General features: G+C 42.1%; 1 protein-coding gene across 1 annotated transcript in view; it reads left to right on the plus strand.

Moving 5' to 3' along the window:
* Positions 1-20343, plus strand: part of pinx1 (PIN2 (TERF1) interacting telomerase inhibitor 1) — a 78330-nt gene extending 57987 nt beyond the window's left edge. The window contains exon 7 of the mRNA XM_078212950.1: positions 19424-20343. Coding sequence (XP_078069076.1) covers positions 19424-20071 — 648 coding nt within the window. The 3' untranslated portion in view covers positions 20072-20343. The remainder of the gene's footprint in view (positions 1-19423) is intronic.
* The last annotated feature ends 1406 nt before the right edge of the window (positions 20344-21749 follow it).

The following is a 21749-nucleotide window of genomic DNA, read 5'->3' on the forward strand; positions in this document are numbered from 1 at the left end:
TATTTGAGTATTGATAAATTGTGGCCAAAGTTGCTGTTATCTCCTCTCTTGTACCAACTCCTTCTCCAGTTGTCCTCTTGATATTATCAGCCGTGATTCCATGGTGGCACTCAACTGTGTCAGAAAGTTATGGGTACAAGTACCTCTCTGCAGATTGAGCATATTATCTGGGTTGATTTTTCAATGTGGTACTAAAACCATGCAGCACTGTTTAAGGTCCCTTCTTCCTGATGAGATTTTAAACCAATGAAATTACAACAGTATAACGTATTGATGTGAATGACTGGGAGAAGCTTGTTTCCAATCATTACAAACATTGTCAACTTTTCCATCAAGCTGCATCAAGCTTCGAGTCACAATGTCTGAATAGAGGTAGAGAGCTGGCAGAGAAGGAAAGAAAAGAAAGCAAATCCTGCACTTGTGATCCCACTACCTCTTGGAACATCTTGCCCCATGTTCCCAAAGATACGCGGGTCACCCGCTCAGTCACATGATGACCAGTGGCAGAAACCCACAACCTTGAATATACATCATCGTTGATTTTGAGGGACACGCAACGACTGTTACAAGAATGAAGCCTCGTTGCGCAGTTCTTGAACATCAAATACTTCATTTTAGCGCTACGAGATTCAGAAAGTATTTATTTTAAAAACAGTATTATTTGAGGTGAAAAGGTGACTTGGCAGCAATGCAGGGTTTGGCATTTTCCTTAAAGTATAAAGTCCTTTCTAAAGATAGTTGAAAAATCCAGTGTCATTTTCACAGCATTGAATGGCAGAACAACAGTTGCTGTATGTATCTGGCATATAGCTTTGTTTTAATTATGTAATGTGCTTATCAAAATGAAAGGAAAATACTGGGAAATGTGTTGTTTTTCCCCTCCCATTTTAGATCTGTATTATTCTTTTGCCAGAATGCCCCCTTCCTTGTGTTCCTTTATTGTTCCTGATTGTGAAACACAATTCCAGGTTCAAGAGAGCACCACATATATTTTAATTCTCTGATTGACTGTTGGTTTCAGGGTAACATGCTAGATAGTTCCATTTTTTTTGTGCTGCCAAATGTGACTTCTCATTCTTGTGACCCTCACATATTTGGAATCACAAGCTTTCAGAGCGCTGCTCCTTTGTCAGGTGATGAAGGAGCAGTCCTCCGAAAGCTCGCGATTCCAATAAACCTGTTGGACTTTAGCCTGGTGTTGTGAGACTTCTTACTGTGCCCACCCCAGTCCAACACCGGCATCTCCACATCATGACTCACATAATCTGTTCTTGGGTCTTTTCCTTTTCTCTGCATCACGTAGTTGAGCAACTTGTTAATATAGATTCTGCCTGTAACAAATTGGGTTTTGAGCCATAATATGCTTTTAACAGGACCATGTACAGAAGAATTTAAAATATATCATGTGTTCCACAGAGTAAACTCTACCAAATGTTCAGAAATACTCAAGTCCAATAAACAAATAGAGTAAAATATTCTTAGAACTCAGAATAAAATGATATAATTACACTTTTTGCTCCCAAGTGTTCTGAAAAATGAAGCAAGTCATAATACCTCTTAATATTGTTGCTAGCTATTGATAATAAGTCTTTTATCTTATTACTGTATCTAAAGATTAATGTATCCACATGCTTATAATAATCAGCTCCAAACTCCACATTTATTCCGTTAAAGCAATGTGTTTCCAGCCTGGATTAACCTTCACTAAATCTCATTCTACTATGAAACCTGTGCCTATTGGATTTACTGTTTAGGTTGGTGGCTTTTAACATCCAGCACCTGGTAATTGGGTTTCTGTTTGGTTGAGAAAGGGGGAATGCAAGTGCATCAGGGAACAGGAAGCTTTTTCTACATTCCCCACTCAAACAGTGATCCTTACGAGTTTAAACCTCAACAGTGCCTCTCATTGGAAGCTTTCTAACAATAATAAGTACTTATATTTATATATTACCTTTAATGTAACAAAATACCCCAAGGCGCTTCACAGGAGCATTATAAAAACAAAATATGACGCTGAGTCATATAAGGAGATATTAAGTCAGGTGACCAAAAATAGATTTTAAGGAATGTCTCAAAAGAAGAAAACAAGATAGAAAGGTGGAGAGATATGAGGATGCCATTCTAGAGTTTGGTACCTAGGCAACTGAAAGCAAGGCTTCCGGTAGCGTAGCAATTAAAATTGGGAAGCACAAGAAGCCAGAATTCGAGGAACACAAGCACCTTGGAGTATTGTGAGGCTGGAGGAGATTACAGAGACAGGGAGGGACAAGGCTAGGGTGGGGTTTGAAAACAAGGTTGAGAACATTAAAATCAAGGTATTGCTTGACCGGGAATCAATGTAAGTCACCAAGCTTAGGATTGATAGCGGAACAAGATTTGGTGCAAGTTACATATGGGCTGAAGAGTTTAAGATGACTTGTGTTGATCAGGGTGGAATGTGGGAGACCAGCCGGCTATACTGGAATAGTGAGGTTTAGTGACATGCTCACCTAATTTGGGGAGGTGGTGGCGTAGTGGTATTGTTGCTGTACCAGTTATCCAGAGACTCAGGGTAATGTTCTGGAGACCCGAGTTCGAATCACACCATGGAAGGAAATGGAATTTGAATTCAATTAAGAAAAATCTGAAATTATAGGTCTAATGATGACCATGAAATCATTGGCAATTGTAAATTTCCATTTGGTTCACTAATGTCCCTCAAGGAAGGAAATCTGCTGTCCATATGTGGTTTGGCCTACATGTGATATCAGACCCTCGCAATGTGGTTGACTCTTAAATGCCCTCTGAAATGGCCTAGCATGCCATTCAGTTGTATCAAATTGCTAAAAAGCGTCAAAGAAATGAAACCGAACGAACCAACCATTATTGACCTAGGAAATGGAAACGACAACAGCAACTCAGCCCTGTTGATCCTGCAAAGCCCTCCTTGCTAACACATCTGGGACTTGCGCCAAAATTGGGGGAGCTGTCTCCATGACTGTCATAGTCATGCTCATGGAATCATACCTTACAGACAATACATGGAATTCTCCCATTTTGAGGTAAGTACCATGGGATGCATATGAGGTTCACTGTGGCCTCTGGTGGGTTTACCGACCCACTATGGTGGGCACCAGCAGAGGATCCTGCCGGAAATTCACACTGATTGGTTAGCAGCTCTGGGTGGCGGGACATCTTCCCCCAGATGGGGGTAAAAGTCTTCATGACAATTAATAATGGTCTGATGAGAAGCAAGTTGGCAAAACAGGGCCACAACAGTTTTTGTTTTAGATTGAGCACTAATTTCTCAAAATAATTATGGCGCTATAATTATGATTAAAAGTAAAATTTGAAATTGGGGTGGGGGGGGGATTCATTTACATTGTGCCTCACCGTGCAGTACAGCACAAGCTTGCACAATTATCCAGGGGCAGTCAGGGCCCCATGGTTCAAAGGGGCACTACACCAATGATTCTTTTTCCCTTCAGGGATTTTAGAAGCTGACTGACATTATTAACATTTACTGTCTTTATTTTTTGACAATGGTGTTTCTAACAGTTGGAATATAGCCTTAGTCTGATAACGGAAAGATCAAAAGGTAATGTCGCTTTATTTATTAATGAGTGTCACATATAGGCTTAAATTAACACTGCAGTGAAGTTACTGTGAAAATCCTCTAGTCGTCACATTCCGGCGCCTGTTCGGGAACACTGAGGAAGAATTTAGCATGGCCAATTCACCTAACCTGCACGTCTTTCGGACTGTGGGAGGAAATCCATGCAGACATGGAGAGAACGTGCGGACTCCACACAGTCCGTTAGCCAAGCTGGAAATCGAACCTGGGTCCCTGGCGCTGGGAGGCAGCAGTGCGAACCACTGTGCCGTCCCTATTTGTAGCAGTTCACATGGGGCAGTAGAATGAAATCCTTTTGAAAATCATTGCAAAGTTTGAATGTGCTTTAGTGGCCGTGCCCACTCCCCTCCATAGACCTTTGATAGCTGGAAACCTCCTGAGACATTAATCCTGTTCAAAACCAACTGAAGTGACCTTTCAAACATATTGTGTCAGTTGGAGGGTTTACTTATTTAATTCCACAGAGGAAGGGGTCATTTTTCATTTTCTTGTTTGCTGCAGAGAGATAAGCTCCTTTTTTAAAAAAAAGCACACATCAGCTTTATTAGGCTTTCCTCCCTCAAGCAACACTCGCAAGCACTAGAATCATAGAATCCCTACAGTGCAGAAGGAGGCCATTGGGTCCATCGAGTCTGCACCGACCACCATCCCACCCAGTCTCTATCCCCATAACCCCATGTATTTACCTGAGCTAGTCTCCCTGACACTAAGGGGCAATTTAGCATGGCCAATCCACCTAACCCGCCCATCTTTGGACTGATTGCAGTAATTGATGTGATCTTCTGTTTAACCCTGTTTTTCTTGAAACCAAATTGAGGTGGCGGAGCACGCACCTTAAAGAAATGTAATTCCATGACTACAGGCCCCAAGGAAAGATCTACTAGCTATAGAGGGAGTCCAATGAAGGTTCACCAGACTAAACTCTGGGATGCGGGATGGTCCTATGAGGAGCTATTGAGGAGACTGGGCCTGTTTTCTCTATAAAGAATGAGAGGTGATCTCATTGAAACATTCAAAATTCTTACAGGATGTGACAGGGTAAATATGAATAGGATGTTTCTCCTGGCTGGTGAGTCTTATAATAAGGAACAGGCCATTTAAGACTGAGATGAGGAGGTCTTTTCAGAGGATAGTGATTCTTTGGAACTCTCTATCCCCAAAGACTGGAAGTTCAATCATTGAGCATATTCAAGACTGAAATCAATAGATTTCTTGATGGGCTGAATGGCCTACTCCTCCTATTTCCTATGTCCCTATGCAGCAACCTCACTGGAATTTCCATCAGAAGGTATATGAAGGCAACAAGCATTGGAGTTTCTAATCTGAGTCAAGCAATAAACTAGAAATGTATACTGAAAAAGTAGGAGCGATACCTAGCAACTCCTGAGCATTGATGAACATTGAGAATGTATTTCTAAAAAGAAAATCAAACACCTGTATATTTTCACATTCTGTCACCCATCCAACTGACAAAACACTCTCTGAAGGGCTGGGAGGGGAGAACAGGACCTTAGGTTGGTTAAAATACATAAGGAGGGTTTTTCCTATTGAAAACCAGCAACGAAGGCAGGATGATGTGGTCACAGTGAATTTCATCATGGTTGGTCCTGCTCCACTGCTGTAACTTCACAGAACTGGACTTGAGGGCTACCACGGTGGGACTGACGACCAGCTATGAGGAACAGAAATCGTCGAGTCCACCTCCTTGAAGTCAGCCACAATGGTGCAACTCAGGAGTTGTCAGTGAACTGGGCCACAGGAGTTGTGCAGGCGCAAAGTAGAATATGGAAGTATTTTTCTCATGGGTTGCCAGCAGCAATGCCTGGGAGATTCCCTGGCAACCCAGCAGGTTTGGCAACCCCACTCCTAAAAACATCATTTTAGCAACATCAGTGGAGAGTGGCTGTCCACTGATGGATTGAAAGACAAGCTTAGTTCTATCTAAATGAAAAAAAAATGGTTTGGATGATTATAGATCTAATGGAAAATCTCTGATTTTTGTTTGAAATCGAAGCTAATTGTCATTTCACAGGGAGTTTCAAATTCCTTTCTTTTTCTGTCCCCTTCTTTCCGAATAGTCATTCAGCTTTCGGCATGTTCTTGGAAGAATAAGCAGACTGCAGGCTGATTTGTAGCTCTGAGCAAGGTGTGTCTGTGATAGTTTAGGATTGACTGTCTTGCTCTGGGTGATTATGTGTTTGTGCTCCTTCAGCATTCCACAGGGCTGGTACTGCGATGTTCAGGTCTCAATTTAAAAAGGGGGAGGTATGAAGTAAGTGTTTAAATGAGAATGCGAATGATTTATATGCGCCCACGAGCCAGGTGCAAGATCAATGAGGATTGTAAGTTAGTAGTCCACCCCTGTCCTTCCTTGGTTGTTTTCAATTAAGTTTATAGCTGCCATTTTGGATTATTTCACATGTCTAGCCCTGATGTGGAATGATAATTTACCATACTTTTCAACACTCCTTGCCTGCCAGCTATTTCTAGAATGTTAAAATATTTTTAAATTGCTTTATCATTATTTCTGCATTTAGCCATGCAACAAGTTTGTTTTTTAGATGACTGACATTTATGGTTCACTTCTAAATTATGTGACAAAGCATGTAAATGTGACAAAGCATGTAAATGCCACATGATTTTCAATCTGGTTTCACCTGACTCCAGTGAGCTGATGTATTTGTTTCTGCTTTGATAGCCCTGACCTGTTTGATAGCTGTCAGTTGTATTAACAGAATCAAACAGCAACAAGGGGCATTTGACAGGTGAGACAGCTGCCCTCTGTGCCAAGCATTTGTTGCTAACCTCCTGTAGGAAATATTTGGAATCGAGCAGTTCTTGAAGGATGGAACATAAGGAAAAGAAGTTGGCAGTTATATCCATTGATTGTAATTTCCCCTAACTGCCAAATATAATCTTCTAGATACAGCATTATTCTAATTAGTTTAGTTTATTTATTAGTGTCACAAGTAGGCTTACATTAACACTGCAATGAAGTTACTGTGAAAATCCCCGAATCGCCACACTCCAGCGCCTGTTCAGGTACACTGAGGAAGAATTTAGCATGGCCAATGCACCTAACCAGCTTGTCTTTCAGACTGTAGGAGGAAACCGGAGCACCCAAAGGAAACCCACGCAGATGTGGGGAGAACGTGCAAATTCCACACATACAGTCACCCAAGCCAGGAATCGAACCCGGGTCCCTGGCGCTGCGAGGCAGCAATGCTAACCACTGGGCCACCTAGTAACATTATGTACCATCATGAGAATTGACTTGTGACCACAAAGGAGCTATTGTTATGACTTGAGTATATTGCCTGTTGGAGTTTGTTTGTTTATCCACGAGATGTGTCAATAAAATACCACTTGGCACATCTGGCTGCTGCATAAACAGCGGTCTGATGCTTTGAGAAGGGTAGTTTTAGAATCCCTAGAGTACAGAAGGAGGCCATTCAGCCCATTGGGTCTGCACTGACTCTGACAGAGCCCCTTACCCATGCCCACCTCCTGCCCTATAGCTGCAACCCTGTAACATTTATCTTGCTCATCCCCCTAACCTACACATCTTTGGACATTAAGGGGCAATTTAGCATGGCCAATCCACCTAACCTGCACATCTTTGATCTGTGGAAGGAAACTGGAGCACCCGGAGGAAACCCATGCAGATACAGGGAGAATGTGCAGACTCCACACAGACTGTCACCCAATACTGGAATCAAACCCGAGTTCCTGGCGCCGTGAGGCAGCAATGATAACCACTATGTCAGATTTTAGCACAAACCAGTTGAAACTGTCACTGGTGTGATGTTGCTATGTCAAATTGCATTTTGGTTTGCTGGTGAAGATATTTAAGCTTTCTCCTCAAACCAAGTAGAATTACCGAGTATCTACAGCATTCAGCATAGAAATAGGCCGTTCTAATCATCCATACTGGTGTTTATGCTTCTCACTAACCTCCTCCCACCCCCTTCATCTCACCCTGTCAGCATACTTTTCTACTTTATCCATTGCGTTTATCCTGCTTCCCTTAGATATAGCTATGCTACTCAAATAAACTATTACTTGTGGTTGTGACTTCCATATTCTAACCACCCTCTGGATCAAGGAGATTCTGAAATTCCTGATGGGTTTATTAGTGACTATTTAGATTGAGACCCCTGATCAGTTCTCCCCCAAAAGTGGAAAGTGGAAACAACTTCTTGACACCTACCCTATAAAATCCTTTGTAATTTTAAAAATCTAAAGTTACTCCAGTCTTTTTTTTTAAGAAAAAGGAGTCACAGCTTGTTCATGCGTATAATCTCTCGGTTCTGGTACCAACCGTTGTAAATAATTTCTGCACCTTCTTGAGTGCCTTTGTTTTTTATGTAATGCAGAAAAAACCTGATCTAAGAAAACAGACGTGAAACGCCTTGTGAATTGCAAAGTTTGTTTTTAGGGGTGTTTTCTTCCTGCCATATGTATCATCAGGTTCAATGTTAATATCTCACCAGACACTTGTCACTCACAAATGAGATCTGAAAATGAAGACTACATTCTCAATAACTATTCCCAAGATGAATTCATAATAGATGTTCCAAACAAAAAGTATTTTTCGAAACAAATTATTTTTCTAGACAAAGTTCACATTACACGAGCACAATAAAAATGTATAAGAAAACACAGAAAATAGGAGCCATTCAGCCTTTCGAGCCTGCTCCTGCCATTCATTAAGATCATGCCTGATCATCCAACTCAAAAGCCTGATCCTGCCTTCCCCCATATCCTTTGATCCTTTTTCGCCACAAGAGGTATATCTAACTCCTTCTTAGAAACACCGATCAAGTATAAATATAATTGGGGTGGAAAATAATGTGCCAGTTTGGGTGCTAAATGGTGGAACCGGGCTGGCTCAAGATTGGGGCTCTCCCATTCTCCTAGGATAACTTTGGCCAAATGTGAACTATCACAGTATGATGATGGGTGTTGATCTGATGTAGACAGGGAAGGTTGTACAAGGAGTGAGGGGAAGGGTGAGGGCTCACAATGGCAGGCAGAGGGGCAAGGAGATGGATGAAGAAGACAAACAATGGAAGGAAAAAGGGAGGGAAGCTGAAGCCCCAAAGGGATATCTCATTGTTTACTGGAAGGAGATGCATGAAGACTCCAGATGTGGTGGGTAAAGGTCCAGGTGGGGCATGGGCACTTTGCAGTTGGGCTTGGAGGGAGAGTGATTGAATGGAGGAACAGACTTCTTCTTGAGGCTGATAACCTTTTCCCTCTGGGTTGCTGACATCTAGCACGGACTAGTAAAAACAGGTGGGCTGGAACACGAATATGTTGGACTGGTATCTAATGTGACGCCAGCATCTCCAAACCTGCCAGCTGACGGCAGGCAGACGAGCCAGCTGCCATTCTGCCAAGTGACTCAAAGAGGAGCTAAGCTGTGCATAATTAATGAGGGATCCTGACATTCTGGCCAGCGGGAAAAGTGCCACTGGAGCCACCCACCACCACACTTAGTCTCAAATATGGGAGAACTCTTCCCAATATCTAAGGCTTTGGTAAAATCTAAATATACTGCACCAACAGAATATCTGCTATTAATGAAACCCATTGTTTTCTAAGATTTCTGGTAATTCTGTTAGGCAGGATTTTCTTTAACTTCAAACTGATTCTTTGTTTAACCATAATTACAGAACTAGCTGTTTCATAATCAACTTTTTCTTTAGGATGTCTTTAACACTGAAGTTAGGCCAACTCCATTATCTTCATTTCTCTTCATAAAGGGGAATATTATGTTAGTTATTTTCTATTTCTCAGTCATTACTTTTTTCCTGATGATTCACTGAAGGGGCAACAATAACATGGACCAATTTCACTAACCACTTCTTTAAGTACTTTTACAAAGTGCACTCAAGCCTGCTGCCCCGTGTAACTTCCTCAGACCTTCAGTGACTATCTTATTTGAAGTTTCTAGTTTAAAGTAAGAAAGTGGTAAGGGGAAATGTGGGCTCAGGCAAGACTGTAATGGATAAGGAAATGCCAGGCTTGTTAAATGAGCATTAGCAGAGTAAGAGGCCAAAGTATTAGCGGTACCAGGGAACCTAAAAATGTACCCATGATGGAGCTCAGCGGATTGTAATATCCATTTTATTTTCAAAATAGCAACAGAGAAAATAATGAGACTTCAGACAGAAGTCCAGGATTTGAAAATTCCCAGGGTATTAAAAGCAGCCTGTGAGAAAATTCCAAGCATATTAATCAGAATATTCCAAAGGTCCTTAGATTCAAACAATTGCAGGTTTGAATTGGAGTCATGCAAATGCCATTCAATCTAAGGAAGGAGAAACTAGGGCTGCAAGTTTCTGGCCGTTCTCACCGGCGGGAATCCTCCAGTCCTGCCGCCAGCGAACCCCTGCTGCGGGTTTCCGCCACCAATGGCAGGCTCTCTCTGCTGCCTCAAAACATACCGCAAGGGAAGTGGAAACTCCCGCCCTAGTTACCTGCAGACATGCCAGTTAAGTATCAGTTGTGGAAGTTCACAGTGCTGTGAAACTGCATTTCTTCTAGATATTATGGAGAGCAAAGACAAAAAAAAAATCTGTATAAAGGAAGCCAAGCTCTGAAAATACTGTAGCCTGGAATATGTCCATGCATTGTCTGATTAAAGTAAAGCTCCTAAAGTTACAGTTATTCAAATATTTACCATGATAATTGTGAATTTAATTTATAATAATCACATTTTTCAATGACCTGCTTTGTTTGTTTCAAACAAACTCCCAACTGTTCCCTGATAAACTTTAAATGTCCCATATTCATCTGCCAGGAATTTATTTGACTTGAGGGAGGCGTTTACCTGCCTGTCTCCATGCCCTGGTAGCTCTGTGCTTAGTGGAGCGCAAATCCCAGCATTCCCATAAATTCAGGTGTACACCACTGGAGTTACTGTATCGGAGATCAAAACGACCACTGTTGTGTAACTAATGCTAAAGAGCTTTTTTGGCTTTTGTTCCAGTTCTGTATCATGTAAGTATTATGGGATGTGGTATCCAAACCACCGGTAATCATTTCTTTTAAAGTCCATTCTGTTTCTTATCCCTGTAAAAGATAGTTGCAGAACTTTGTTCTGTGGGTGTGCTGCATGTAGTCAAGTTGTTCTAATACAAGATGATAAACTTGAATCAGTTTTAAATTGCTTGCATTAGTAATGGCTTGTAGTTGAATTATGAGAACAGTAACCATGAAGAACAACTTGGTCAGAACATTTCTGTGGTGCAGTGCAGAACAGTAATTTAATAACGCAAATTATTTTGACCTTCATGTTATAGCTGTGCTGCATTACTCTTAGTTGGAACAATAACACTATGCCCCATATCAGATGTGTAGTGTGCACTGTGTAAACTCCAAGCTTAGATGCAATGTAGTTGATTAATTTCATCTTGTATCTCAGTGCAGGTGCTCCAGACAGACTGTAAATATAAATATGTTATATGCATTGTCATCTTTGAAACTTGCATAACTGGAATAAGAATACCGCATACAGGTGTGTGCATATGAGTTTATATAGATTAGTGAAGAGCAAGAGATTTAGACAAAGATGTATGGTTAGGTACCGGTTTTCTCAGGTAGGGCTGATTTTATGCTTTAGTTTACAGACAAGCTGATCTAGCAAGGAAATGTGATCAGTGCATTGCGGCCACTGGACACAGGATGGATTTGTATACTCAGTAGGGACTGATTGGAAATGAAATAATGCAAAAACACTCCAGGAGTGATGTCCTGGGTTAAGATGATTGGACACCAACACTCGCAGCCATCTTCCTTTTGCTAGCTGTGACTTCATAGAATCTACAGTGCAGAAGGAGGCCATTTGGCCCATCAAGCCTGCACCGACAACAATTCCATCCACGTCCTATCCCCGCAACCCCATATATTTACCCTCCTAATCCCCCTGGCACTAAGGGGTAATTTAGCATGGCCAATCAACCTAACTTGCACATCTTTGGACTGTGGGAGGAAACCGGAACACCTAGAGGAAACCCATGCAGACAGGGGGAGAATGTGCAAACTGCACGCAGACAGTGACCCGAGGCCGGAATTGAACCCGGGTCCCTGGCACTGTGAGGCAGCAGTGCTAACCACTGGGCCACCGTGCCACCCGATGAGCAATTCACATATCACTTCTGACCTTATGATGGAAGGAAGGTACCGGAGCACCTTTGGACACAGGAGACCCCCCCAATTGATGTACTCCCGTGCACATTTCCTCCCCAACAGCAGCCTGCACAGTGAAAGCTGCTGGGCCATCTGCCTTGCCACCGCCTTGTCCTGACACATGTAAAATAGGAGCAGAGACAGAATGAAGCTCTCAAATGGCCATTACTTAGGCACTTGAGGGCTTCCATAGGCCCAAGGGTGGATGGACTGTCTTAAAGCGCTCTCCGCCCACCATAATATGTGGATCAGGTTAGGAGTGGACAGGAAGGCAGTGGGAAGGCCACCTGCTTTATTTTATTACCTTCCCCTGTCTTCAAAGACACTATGGCGGGGCTGTAAATTCTGTCTCGTGGTTATGTGAACAGGGAATTTCATTACTTGGAAATGGAAATTTTCCACTTCATAAGCACTAGGTACTCCCAGTCAGGGCACAGAATTAGCTGAAGGCTGCTATTACATAACAATGTATCCGCCTGAACCTCATAAAATGACCCTTTTTGCCAGTGAGCCCTTTCCATTCATCACTTGAGTCACCTTCTGACCTCTGAGTAAGTTGCTCGTTCAGCACCAACTAGTGTCAGATTAGACCAGTTTTGTGCTAGAAATTTGAGTGCGTTAAACTGGGAGATGCTCCTCAGCCTCGCTTCACCAAGAACTGCAACAATGACCAAAGGGAGATCCCCATTTCCCCAATTTGGGCTGGATTCAAACCCACACCCTAATGTTGACTAACCTCTCGTGTTTTATTTACAACCTTTGTTGCAAATACCAACGTTATATGTTTCCCATCAAACTTTACTCACTGTAGTTTAGTTCAGTTCTCAACTAATGTGATTTTTCCAATGTTTGCAATACACGTGGTAACTTACCTTAATATATATATGTTATACGTAGATATATATATAAATCTATATATAACATACAAGAATAAGAATGTAGTTTGTGGAAACTCAGTATTATTTATATCAGACTTTAAAGTTGTTTTTACATTCATACAATTTGCCAAATTTGCATTGAGGTAAATATAATATTCAGATACAATGTGTGATCACTGAAAATAAATCAAAATAACTTTATCTGTAGTTTTTGGTTTATTTTTTTCTGGCATGCCTTTCATTCCCTGATTAACATCAAGCTACAAGTCCAACCGTAGTTCAGCGTGGAATGCAGAAGGATGTGCCAGGACTAGCAGCAGGCACATCTTAGAATAAGGTATCAACTAAGGGAAACTAGCATACAGAGTTACCTGCAAACTAAAAACTAAATAAAGAACAGAGCCAGACAGTCCCACAATCACAGACCAGAGCAAAACTCTGTAGTCCGACCACATCCAGTCAAGAATGGTGGTAGAGAGCCAGGCGGTTAATGAGGTCGGGGCTCCATGATCACCCCCATCCTTGAACATGGTTGAGCTCAGCATATTAGTGAGATGAGGCTGAAATGTTTGCACGTGTCTTCAGCTAAAAGTGAAGTTCCCATTTGGCCTCCTCCTGAGGTTACCACAGTTGTAGTTGTGTGATATCCAATTTGGTTCTCTCCACATGCATTAAGGAACAGCATAAGTACATTGCACGCAGCAAAGACTATAGACCCTGGCAACATCCTGGCTTTAATTCTGAAGGCCTGAACATCAAAGCCAGCTGCTGTCCTAACCAACATGTTCCAGTATAACTATGGCATTGACATTTCAACCCAAGCTGGCTGGTTACTATCCTAATGCCCCCCACCGCCCCTCCTCGAATCAGTAATATATTGGAGGAGTCGTCAATAATGCCATCAAGTGACAACTGTCGCCAATGGGGAAGGGTTTTACTGGCACAGGCTTGGTGACCTAAGCATTGTGCTTTTGCGGTGTTTCTGGGATTAGGCCTGGGGGTGCTGAGTATGCTGAGCACTCTCTAAAGGGGCTGCTTTGAGACATCTTGTAGGTGTGAAAGACTCTGAGCTGGAATGAGGGCCGCAGAAGATGAACTGTGCTATGGCGACCTTTAGAGCTCTGTGAGCTGCTGCATGATATTTCTTTACAAGTCAGAGACTATTGGAACTGGGCAGCAAAAGAGTAGTGCAACAGGGTTCTTGAAGGGTAGGGTAGAGTGACAACATTGGCTTAGAGCAGTGAGAACATCAATACATGTTTGTTTAAACAAGGAAATGCAGTCAATGGGCCTTATCAAAAAAGGGGCAGTATTTTTTGAATGGCTGAGTTTCTTGACCCAAGTTGACAGGATCGCATCCCTGCTGATACCAGCTCTCCCACAATCATTTCACACTCAGCAGGGTAAGGGTGCGAGGCTTATGCCACAAATCCAATTGGCCGACAGCTCTGTAGTCCCAGCAGCGTCAGGTTTGAACACCGGCCACTGCTGTGACTACAGGCAGTCCATGAAGAACTGAGGCCACTTAAAACCCTCAATAAGTCCAAGACTGGGTGGGCCACCCAATGCAAAATCGAGGCTGGAGTATTTGCAACCATCTTCAGCCAGAAGTGTGGAGTGAATCATCCTTGTTATCCTGAGGTAACTAGCAAAATATAATCCAGTATCCAGCAAATTTGATTCACCCCATATGATATTAAGAAATGGTTGAAAGCGCTGGATACAGTAAAGGCTATGAGGTCTGACAATTGACAATAATCTGGCTGAAGACTTGGTCTTCCGGAGCCAACATTTCCCCAAGCTAAACCGTCCTAGTACAGATACAACAATGGAAATAACAATGTTGGAAATTGCCCAGGTATGTCCTGTCCACAAAAAGAGGACAGATCCAATCTTGTCAATTACTGCCCCCTGCAACTATTCTCAATCATCAGCAAAGTGATGGAAGAGGAGCAGAATGCTATCAAGTGGCACTTACACAGCAATAACCTGCTCAAAATGATACTCAGTTTGGGTTCTGCCACGGTCACTGGACTCCAGACCTCATTAAAGCCATGGTCCAAACATGGACAAAAGTGCTGAATTTCAGAGGCAAGATGAGAGTGACTGCATTTGGATAGCATTTGACCAAGTGTGACATTGAGGCGTATTTGCAAATTGAACTTATTGGGAATCAGGGTTGGGGTGGGAGTTGAATCTCTTCATGGTTTGGAGTCACACCGAGCTCAAAGCAAGTGGGGGTAATGGTTGGAGGCCAGCTATCTCAGCTCCAGGACATCACTGTAGAAATCTACAGAATCAGGGCAGTGTCCTAACAGTGACCATCTTCAGCTGTTTCATAAATGATCTTGCTTCGATTGTTCGGCCAGGAGTGGGGATGTTTGCTGATGGTTTCAGGGTTCAGTATCATTTGTGACTTCTGATAATGAAGCAGTCTGTGCCCACATGCAGCAAGACCTAACAAACATTAAGGTGTGGGCAGGTAAGTGTCAAGTAACAAATGGCAGGTGATGACCATCTCCAACAAGAGAGAATCTAACCATCTCCTCTTAATGTTCAACGTTATTACAATCACTGAATGCCCCCACATCAACATCCACATCCTTATGGCTGCCGCTGACCAGAAACTTGACTGTACCAGCTACTGGGAATTATATATCCAGTAACTTACTTTCTGACTTCCTAAGCCTGTCCACCATGTACATGGTACAACTCAGGAGTTGCTTGAGTTAGCGCGACTCCAAGAACACTCAAGACCTCAACACTATCAGGAAAAGCAGCAACATTGATCAGCACATATCCATTGATTTATACACTCACTGCTGCACTACTGAATTATAGAATCCCTGCAGTGCAGAAGGAGGCTATTCAGCCCATCGAGTCTGCACCTACCACAACCCTACCCAGCCCCTATCCCCGTATTGCCACGTATTTACCCTGCTAGTCATCCTGATACTAAGGGGCAATTTAGCATGGCCAATCAACCTAGCCCTCACATCTTTGGATTGTGGGAGGAAACCAGAGCACCCGGAGGAAACCCACGCGAGGGGAATATGCAAACTCCACACAGACAGTGACCCAAGTCGGGTCTCTGGCACTGTGAGGCAGCAGTGCTAACCACTGTGCCACCATGCTGCTCCACTGTGCCACCGTGCCGTCCCTGGTGCACAGTAGTAGCATTGCGTACCTTCTACAAGAAACATTGCAGCAACTCACCAGGCCTCCTTTGACAGCACCTTCCAAAGAGACATGGGAACACCACCGTCTCACACACCACCCTGGCTCGGAAATATGTTAACAGTAAGAGTTTTTTAACAACACCAGGTTAAAGTCCAACAGGTTTATTTGGTAGCAAATACCATTCGCTTTCGGAGCACTGCTCCTTCGTCAGATGGAGTGGAAATGTGCTCTCAAACAGGGCGCAGAGACACAAAATCAAGTTACAGAATACTGATTAGAATACGAATCCCTACAGTCAACCAGATCTTAAAGATACAGACAATGTGGGTGGAGGGAGCATTAAGCACAGGTTAAAGAGATGTGTATTGTCTCCAGACAGGATAGCCCGCAAGTCCAGGAGGCAAGCTGTGGGGGTTACTGATAATGTGACATAAATCCAACATCCCGGTTTAGGCCGTCCTCATGTGTGCGGAACTTGGCTATCAGTTTCTGCTCAGCGACTCTGCGCTGTCGTGTGTTGTGAAGGCCGCCTTGGAGAACGCTTACCTGAAGATCAGAGGCTGAATGCTGAAGTTGATTTTGTGTCTCTGTGCCCTGTTTGAGAGCACATTTCCACTCCATCTGACGAAGGAGCAGCGTTCCGAAAGCTAATGGTATTTGCTACCAAATAAACCTGTTGGACTTTAACCTGGTGTTGTTAAAACTCTTACTGTGTTCACCCCAGTCCAACGCCGGCATCTCCACATCGGAAATATGTTGCCATTCCTTTACTGTCATACAGTCAAAATCTTGGAACTCCTTTTCTTACAGCACTGTCAGGGGAGCCTACACCTGAAAAAACTGCAGTGGTTCAAGAAGGTGGCTCATCATCTTGTCAAGGTTCGGAATGTGCAATAAATGCTGACCTTGCCAATAACGCCCACATGCTTTAAATGATTTTTTAAAAACTTAATTTGTAATATTTCCCACCAGCGTGATTCTCCCAACATTCCATGAATGAAGAACTGGGATCCAAATTGAAATAGTTGCTCATCAGCCAGTGGATAAATCCATGAAAGATAATGGGTTAGATTTTGCTGTGAAAACAGCAATTGGCGCTCGCCTTCATTAAAATGTACACTGCATGGTTGCAACCATGCAGTGAAAATCGGATAAGTGTGCAACTGCTCTGCAACTCCAGAAGCTGCACTATAATGCTGCCTTGTCGAGTGACTTAGCCTTGAAACACTAGGAACAGCACAAAGTGCTGTACTTCACCTGATGCACATAGACACTGTACTTGTCAGAAAATATCAGGGTTTGTCAATTCCAGCCTTAACTATTGTTGAGATTTAAAAGAAAAGTGACTTCAGATTTTCTGCACCTGATGTAACATCGAATTCAATATTTTAACGTGCATTTCCTGGTTTACTCTCAGTGCTGTTGATTAATAATTCTTCAGTCTGATTGTTTAATGTGGCAGGCTGTTAATACCCAGTTCAGATAGATTGCAGATTCCATGGAGAGTGCATAGTGCTGTTTTGGCCCTCTAATTTTCAGTAAATCTGGTGCAAAATCTCATAGAGGTTATTGGGAAAGCTGGTGACGTACATTCATTACTGAGAGCAGAATCCAGCACAATATGTTGTGGAAGCAGTAAAGAACATTTGTAATTTTCTTAAAATGCCTGTAGAATCTGTAATTGTTTATAAGACTATTTGAGAAGGACTTGTAAGAGTTTGCATTAATCTTTTAAAGATATCAATTGTATCTTCCTTGGAAAATATTAAATATTAGTCCACATGACCTGGGGACCCTTAGACTTGAAAGCAGGAGGCAATTTGAGATATGGGTGCCATATGGCCAGACACAAAGGAGAGCTACAAGCAGAAGGGCTTGAGGGTGAAGGCCCAGATGCAGACACACACAGAACAGAGGCAGAAAGGGGAAACACACTGCTAGAATTTTGCCATCCTGCCTGCCACGGGATTCGGAGCTGGCGAGGGGCGGACCATGTATAGATCCATTGACCTTGGGTGGGATTTTACAATTTCCGATCAGGTGAGGCCATAAAATCCCACCCACTGAATTTTTGTGGAGAAGGCGGCAATCGCCCTCACAAAGAAGTCAGTTTTTCTGTTTGGCAGCAAAGGAGATAGAAGCCCTCGGAGGCAAAATGTGAGCTGGCTCAAAAGCTGCTTAAGGCTGGAAAGTGTGAATAGACACTAAAGACTTGGGTGCTTTCCCAGAAGTTACCGAACCATGAAATGGTGTGTTAATTATTGGGTTGGTTGGAAAGGAACTCTAAAAATAAACCATCAGGACTGTCATGACCTGAGGGAGAGAGCATTGGTAGAGGTGTGCCTTGCTGATGGTAATCATATTCATGAAACTCAAAGGTAACCTGCTGTCAGATAGGACTCCTGACCTATCCCGTGTGACTAAGGAGCAGCATGTTGTGGATGTGTGCACCTATATAGTGCCATACATGCTGAAGGTGAATGATAGTGGTTGTGAAAGATGTATCTTTGTTGTATCGACTATTTGAAGTGAAACTTACCTTTTTGTTTGAAGTATCGGTTGCCTGTTAATTTGTGTTGGTTCTGATTCCTATTAGAGTAAAAGCAATGGAAAAATGAATTTTGCTGGTAATTTCTTCATTTAGGTGAATGATTTATTCGTTATGATGATTGTCCAAGGCCCAGTCATCTTCAGTTGCTTCATCAATGACCTTCCTTCCATCATAAGGTCAGAAGTGGTGATGTGCATTGATCATCGGATGGCATGGTGGCACAGTGGTTAGCATTGCTGCCTCACAGTGCCAGGGACCCAGGGTTTGATTCCCGGCTTGGTCACCGTGCAGAGTCTGCACGTTCTCCCTGTGTCTGCGTGTGTTCCCTCCGGATGCTCCAGTTTCCTCCCACAGTCGAAAAGACGTGCTGGTTGGGCGTATTGGCCATGCTAAATTCTCCCTCAGTGTACCCAAACAGGCACCGGAGTGTGGCGACTAGGGGATTTTCACAGTAACTTCATTGCAGTGTTAATGTAAGCCTGCTTGTGACTAATAAATAAAATAAATGATTGCACAATGTTCAGTACCATTCGCAACTCCTTAGATACTGAAGCAGTCTATGTCCAAATGCAGAATGATCTGGACATTATTCAGGCTTGGACTGACAAATGGCAAGTAACATTCATACTACGTAAGTACCAGGCAATGACCATCTCCAACAAGAGAAACACTGTTAACCTGAAACATTAACTCTGTTTCTCAGCAGCTGCTGCCTAAATATTTCCAGAAATTCCTGTTCATATTGTACATTTAAGAATGGGACTTGTCAGTCATTGATTTAGCTAAATATAAATAAAAGACTGAAACTTGAGCAAGATTTTTTATTTAAATATGCTAGGCGTGGAACCTTTAATGATATCTTGGAGGTTGCTGTATACACACTGAATCTTGTGGAAATTATAATTTGTCTTCTGTAATCTTCTCACTGCTTGGTTATGAAGAGACTTAAACAGCATTTTGTCTCCAGGACCAGTATGTTTAATGGCATCAATTTATGTTTTTCAGGACAATGTCTGTTTCGTGCCTGTTGATGACCCAAAGGCTGCCAGTGCCACAGAGCCCAAAATTGAAATAAGTACAGTGACCAGCTCTCTTACAGTGCAGGAGTACTTTGCCAATAGGATGGCTCAACTGAAAAAGCCTAAAGCAGGGCATGAGATCGTTCAAAGCAATGCTGCTCAGGAACTCGAAGGAGATGATTTGAATTCATTCAAAGAAGTAAAAGTTAAATCCAAAAAGAAGAAAAAACGCAGCAGGGGAGATGCTGAAGGAACCTGTAACTTTAACGAACTGTCCATTCCCACAGAGCAAGTCAACGGTGAAGATGATGTAGAACTAAATAGTGGTCTGATAGAAGACAGCCCAATTAAGGAAAGTTATCAGACTAAAAGGAAGTCAAAAAAAAGCAGAGTGAAAGATTTGGTGTCAATCAGCCAGAAGATTTGTCCTTTAGAAGTTGAATCAGAAGAGGTTCAGATTGAACAATACTCAGCAGCAAATGGGTCATCGGAGACGCAAAATGAGCAGGACTGGGAAGAGGATAAGAAGAAACGAAAGAAGAGTAAGAAGAGGGCAGCACCCACGGGTGAAGATGAGGTTTCTCAATCCTGTCATTCAATAGAAAGGAGGAAGAAAAAGAAAGAAAAGAAATAGAAGATTTGGGGACTGCTGAAACTGTTAGCCATGTTTCTTATTGAAAACCATCCAAATTAATTATTTTTATCACTAATTACAAAGTACTTAAATTGTCCCTCTACTTTTTTATGCATATCAAGGGTGGTGTGGTCTTACAACTGTTGTAATTAAATTTAAGCAGCAAGCTTGGTAATGGAGGATGGAATAGTTGAAGAAAGGAAAGTGATAAAAAGCATGTTACAACAATTTTATTTTAAATATACAAAATAAAATGAGTAAGTTTATTTGTGGCTATTGAAATCAGAATATGCATGAAATATTAATTTAATATTTCCGAATCAGTTACTATTTCTAACTCTTGTTCTCTATATTTAGACTGATTTACAATATTAGTTTTTGAAACAGGAGTAAGTCATTCGTTCCATCAAGCCTCTTCCAGTTTAAGATGTTTTAAAGCCTATTCAACTACATTCTTACTAGTATCACTTAAGTTGCCTCCTTTCAAAAACGTAATTGCCTTATAAATAATAAAGGTGTTGGACTATCTGACATCTGCCAGAGAATCTTACCTGCTGGAAATATAGAGTAGAAATTCAGGGAGCGGCGGCACACAATTTTCTGACCTTTTACTTTAAATGGTATTGAAATTTCTGATTCAAGTTTCTGACAGGCGAGGCTCCAGATTGAGAGCAAATTTAGAAAATTATCTGTTTTATTTATCCTATTCATTTCTGTGACCTTTATCTAGATCGCGCTATTTATTTCAGCCGTTTTAACTCCTAGTTTTCTCCTTTTTAAACAAGTTTAAACATTTGATTGATTCTCAGTCCCCATCATAATCTTGAAATCTTTCATTAGGGCCACCTCCAAATTACTTTATCAAATATCCAACCTCCGTAACCTTTTTACAATAAATATTCTGTTATTCTGCTTCTACCCCAAAAGGTATTGAAGTTAATGTAATATTTTCTGTATTTGAAGACGTGAAGCCAATCTACTGATGGTAGCAGTATAAGAATTAATTTCTACTTGTGTGCACATCATTGTTTCCCAAACTGATATGTTTTGTTGACAGAGAGGTAGATTTGGTACATAGCAATTTCTCAGGAGTACAGGCTGAAGAAATGTAGCACTGTGACACAACAGACCCATAATGGGTGGGAGGGCATAATTGTGATGTAACATGTTTGCACAGATAGTTTATATTATGTGTGGATGTGGAAATTTATATTTGGAAATAATTGGCACCAAGGTGTGAAAGAACCTGACAACTGGCAGTGTACTATCATGGGCAGGAAGTGCACGCAAATGGAAGAATTTTTGTTGGTCCAGATTGGTCCAGATTTTGCAGTCAGCAATGGAGTGGTGGCACTCATCACTGACCCCAAAGGAAGCCTCCTACAAAGCAAGTCTGTGTCATCGATTTCACTGATTACTAAATCAGTTTCATTTTGGCGTCAACTGCAGGGGGATCTTTGCCATCCAGAAACAGTGAGACATCAAGAAAGTTAGGCAACTAAGCAGACTGAAGATGTCTTGTAGCAAAGCAGGAAGAAAAGAAGTCAAGAGCAAAATACTGTGGATGCTGGAAATCTGAAATAAAGACATAAAATGCTGGAAATACTCAGCAGGTCTGAAGAAAACATCTGTGGGGAGAGAAACAGAGTTAAGATTTCAGGTCAAAGGTACTAATTCT

This window comes from Mustelus asterias, chromosome 5 (genome assembly GCF_964213995.1).
Source record: "Mustelus asterias chromosome 5, sMusAst1.hap1.1, whole genome shotgun sequence".
Classification (NCBI taxonomy): Eukaryota; Metazoa; Chordata; class Chondrichthyes; order Carcharhiniformes; family Triakidae; genus Mustelus; species Mustelus asterias.